We start from the raw sequence: 5,000 nt of genomic DNA on the forward strand, positions 1-5,000 counted from the left end.
ACGCTAGCCACCGACACTGAGTTGTTTTAGTATATACTAAAACAGTGAGATAATATACACCACAAAAAATTAATTTGGATGATTTCTTCACTTGTCACGGAAACAAACCGGGACGCCATTTTTTCCCGAGTGTCTCGGAGGTAAATAGCACAGGATATTCGGAGTTTGACGAGCCAATCAGCGCGCGCGTTTAATACTATCCACTGTTTTAGTATATACTAATGGCTCATATCCCATGACTGCAATATCAAACAATCAAAACTCTGGAAATGAATTATGCAATGATCCACTCTTTAAAAATCTTCATAATTCCACGGTTGTACAGTCTGTTGAAGCTAGATCTAATTAAACTTCAACAAACTTTCTCTATAATTAAGCAATTTGAGTGTGTATGCCTTATTAAATTAAAATTCATTTATTCATTCATTCATTCATTCATTCATTCATTATTTCATTTCATTTCATTCATTCTCTTTCCTTTTTTATTAAATCAATAAATCAATATTTTGAAATCTATGTTTCAGGTTTATAAGATGTCTAGCCACATCAACGTTAGGAACTTTTATACCGAAAATGGGATAACCTTCCATTTTTGCATGACCAATCACCTCAATGCCCAATACAACAGGAACACCATTTTGGGAGAAATTTGTCAAACGATTTTAGACGCTTATCGTAGAGTGTTTCCAATGTGGGCCAGATTGCGTGGCGAGGATGACGAATGCCGCATTTTTGCAGTATATCCAGGCCATACATTGTTTCAGTATCTTGATGAAGAATCCAGGAATCCGAGAAGGTTCAACTGCTTGATCTTCAGAATAGAACGTAGAGGGCAAAGCTTCGACATTACAATTACTCATTTTGGACCTTTTGGAAAAGCCAAGAAAGAAAAATTCAGTAAGATAATAGTTGTTACGAAGCGTGCTCTTGACAAATTGAGGAAAAAATGGAATGCACTACAGTCGAAAGGAGGAAAGATGACTGAGCGAGAGAAACAAGAAGAGGAAGCAAAGGTAAAAGATGACCTCGTTAAAAATTACTGGGCAATTAGGGATAATTTTCAATCGAAGATCAAGCCCATATTGGAGGAGTTAAAAAACGTTATTGGCCGTGTCTACAATGACCCAGAGGATAAAGAGATTGCTGAAAAACTGAAAATAAAGTTGGAGGCTGCAGCAGCAAAAGCAATGATTAAAGCAGCAGACTTAGCTATTCTGAGAAAGGTAGCAAGAAAGATAACAGCCAAAGCAGCAACAAAAGCTGGGGTAAAGGCAGTCGTAAAAGCCGCCGGGAAAGCCGCTGGGAAAGCCGCTGGGAAAGCCGCCGAAAAAGCTGGTGGGAAAGCCGCTGGAAAAGCCGCTGGGAAGGCCGTCGGAAAAGCCGCTGGAAAAGCCGTTGGAAAAGCCGCTGGAAAAGCAGCGGCGAAGGCAATCCCCTTCCTAGGGGCAGTGGTCGGAGCCGGATTTGGAATCTGGAGGCTTTGCCAGGGAGATTTTGTCGGGGCTGGAATGGAAGTTGCGTCAGGGGCTGCATCATGTGTCCCAGGGACGGGTACTGCATTGTCTCTCGCAATTGATGCTGCGCTAGTGGGAAAGGATATACATGAAGCAAAAGCCGAAGTCGATCAACATTTCAAGGTAAGCTCAAGAAGTAAATATAATGAAACATAATGAGCTTCCTTTGACAATTTGACGAACGATTGTTCTTGGAAAAAATTTCTCTTGACTATGCATATATTTTCAAAATTGAGTTATCTGATTGGTTGAGATACCGCGCCGAAAGAAAAGCCGATAAATGGCGTCATTCATGTTCCTCTAACTCTACAAAAATTAAAAGAAAAAAACATGAAAGCGACTTTCTTTGTCGAGAGTCACAACCATATTTGGCAGATCATGTGATTACAACTCGTTTAAAGCTCTTTTGCATTGTGTTCCTTCATATCACTATCATCTTATCCAGTGAGAAGAAATAAAAACAAAACGTGTTCGGGGGCGCATAGGTCGGCTGGTTTATATTTTAAATGCCTTAATGGCCTCTTAGATCACAATTATCATTTCAAGACTGGGTCCATGGTAATATGATAGCCCTTTTCACGGTTAGTTTTTCTCAATTGCATTACAATGTAATCCAAGGCAATTTCGGGCTTTCGCGGTCGTCCGATGTTGTTAATCCTTTCTATGATTACCGACCAAATTAGACTCCACTCGGTCCGATTACCATAATAGTAATAATAATAATAATAATAATAATAATAATAATAATAATAATAATAATAATAATAATAATAATAATAATAATAATAATAATAATAATAATAATAATAATAATCTGTGAGGGCGCCGGGACCAAAAGTTTCGTATTTGTTCTTTTGTTATTTTTAGGAACTGTTGGAAGAGGTGAAAAGAATTAAAACGGACCTGAACGATCTTGGCCAACAGTATGAAGAGGCAGCGTATGCAATAGAAGTCTTAGTAGATCCCGGAATGAACCTAGAAAAGCTTGAAAAGGAGATTTCATTCTTGAAAGAGATGATGCTCAATCAAGAAGGCGATGATGATGGTGATGATGAGGAGGAGAAGGAGGATGATGATGATGATGATGATGATGATGATGACGATAGTAGCGATGATGATGACGATAATGATGATAACGATGATGACCCAGAGAACTCACGTTCATGAAATGTCTAAGTAAGTGTGGAATCCCTGCTGGCGTTAACTGCGTTAAGAAGATAATTAAAACCCTTTCATTGATGGTACATGGTCAGTGACAGAAACTGGCGTTGCTGATTGCAGCCTACTGGGCCTTTGGCCTCGTCGGTTAAGTACCAGGCGATATTCTGAGCAACTTAGAAGGAACACGAATCACTCCAAATTCTTATCCACAAATGTGTTTTTAACAAATATTTTTATTTTGTTTTAGGTCGGTGCTTGGAGTACTTCATTACATCATTACTTCAAAGGGCTCTTAGAGCCAGCTCATTCATGTAATGGTAATGAGCACTTTTTATTGTAGCTATTATTTCTTGTCATCACAATCAAAGGGAAAAGAAAAGATTGTAGTGTGCTACTGGTATTTTTTTTAATTAATGAGCATTATGATGGCGTGATTTATAACTGTATTCAAGTAACAAACTAGGGGACAAAGGGAGGGGGGACATGGGCATGTTCCCATGGGAAAATTTAAATTGTCAAAAATTCAGAAATGCTATTTCGGGGGTAATGAGATAGAAAATTTTGCCTTATTTCCCATACCATTATAAGTACACCTCATAGGGGGTTACCTGCCAATCAGAGCATTTTTTTGGCTGACCTCCCCTGCTTTGAAGCCCATTTTTTTTACATGCCCTCCTCCCTAAATCCCAGGGGCATCCCCCTCTTAAAAATGGACAGTGTCTTAGGATTAGAAAAGTAGGGTGTAATGTTATGTGGTTATTTTGGTTTTGTTACATTCACAGAAATAGTTGAAGTTAACACAAGATCACTTTATTTCAAATGAGATAAAAACATAATTTTTTGAGGGTGACACTTGACAGTACAAAATACTGATGAACTCGTGGCCCTCAAACAAATGAAAAAAACAAAAACATAAATAATGGAATAATATAGTAATTGGGATACAGGTGGATTATTATGCGTCCTGTCTTGATGCAGCACTTCTCATGCTGACTACTTACAAGCAAGTCACTGATTAGTCTTCATTGAAAATTACCCAATTGGCATAGTAACAATAACAACATTGCGAACGACATGAGTGCAGTAGAACTTTTTAATAAAATTTAGACTGAAATTAAGTCCTGAAAGATACTAAGAAAAATGATGAAGATATTTGTTAGTTTTCTATCTTGTTAAGACTTACCATCGTGCTTAATCTTATTTATATATATATATGGTAATGAAGAAGTTATCATCTTTCCAACAACGAAACAGTAACAATAACAATAGCAGTTCGTATAGTGTGGCCGTGTGGCCGTGTGGCAATTGATATCTGGAAAGACCTTCCATCTTCTTTAAAAGACTTAAGTGTGTTTGTATTTCCGAAGTATATAAAACGTTACCTCCTGTCAGAACAAAAAGGGAACCAATTTTCCTCTTAGCTAAGTTTGTAAACTAGTAAGTCATTTAATTATTGCTGTAATTTTTTAGTCCTTTCATTATTGTTGTAATTCGTACCTTGTAATTACCTGCCTTCTCTTTATAACTTAAATTGTACGGGGAGCTAACTAGAAAACCTATCGGTTCACTTGGCTCCCCAGCTCGCAACCTACTAACTAACTAAAAGAAAAATACTAAAAATGCCACTGAAACCAAAGAATTTAAAATCAAATGTAAACTTAAGTATGAGCTAAATAAGACATTATTATTATTATTCCGTCCGGGTGAGGGTAGTTCTGAGAGACTTTCGATGGTGACTGACGTTTCGACAACCTGAGCGGAAGTCATCTTCAGAGTCAAGTGAATAGTGTTTGTCAGTCGATGATGTTATAGGTCTGGTTCGTTGAAAGTGATTTTAGGTCCGAGTATTGTTAGTCTAACTAGGTCGGTCTGTTGGAAGTTCGTTTGTCGGTTTCGTTTAAGTCGTGGATACGTCGTTTGTAAGGCGCCGGTAGTTGACATGTAAGAGGCGCTTGGTCTAAGTTAGTGTATCAACTTTCCAGAGTCAGTCGTTGAAAATAGTTCGTATTGTAGGACCTGTAGGTTAAGCATTGAGCAGTGTCCCAGTCAATGTTGTGGTTTGTCAGTTGATGATGTACAGCAATGTGATTGTTGGCATCACCATTTCTTGTTTTGTGTTCAGTCAGTCTCGTGTTAAGGTTTCAGCCAGTCTCACCAATGTCAGGAAGCCTGGCAGCTGGAGCATTAGTTAATTAGTTAACCTTGAATGCAAAGATCATGTAACATATCTTGGGGTTTTAATAGACTGCAGTTTAAGTTGGAAATTTCATATTGAACACATTGTGGTCAAAATAAGTAGATTAGTTGGGATTATTGCGAAACTTA

At 37.9% G+C, this 5,000-nt stretch overlaps 1 protein-coding gene across 2 annotated transcripts in view; it reads left to right on the forward strand.

Annotated features, from left to right (window-relative positions):
• LOC137996390 (uncharacterized) overlaps positions 1–5,000 on the forward strand; it is a 13,926-nt gene that overhangs the window by 7,298 nt on the left and 1,628 nt on the right. For both annotated transcript variants that reach the window (XM_068841767.1, XM_068841766.1), the window contains exons 2-4: positions 525–1,637; positions 2,382–2,690; positions 2,923–5,000. The exon at positions 2,923–5,000 is cut by the window's right edge and continues 1,628 nt beyond it. In XM_068841767.1, coding sequence (XP_068697868.1) covers positions 534–1,637; positions 2,382–2,681 — 1,404 coding nt within the window. In that variant the 5' untranslated portion in view covers positions 525–533 and the 3' untranslated portion in view covers positions 2,682–2,690; positions 2,923–5,000. The remainder of the gene's footprint in view (positions 1–524; positions 1,638–2,381; positions 2,691–2,922) is intronic.

The sequence above is a fragment of the Montipora foliosa genome, chromosome 3 (assembly GCF_036669935.1).
Source record: "Montipora foliosa isolate CH-2021 chromosome 3, ASM3666993v2, whole genome shotgun sequence".
NCBI classification, from domain to species: Eukaryota; Metazoa; Cnidaria; class Anthozoa; order Scleractinia; family Acroporidae; genus Montipora; species Montipora foliosa.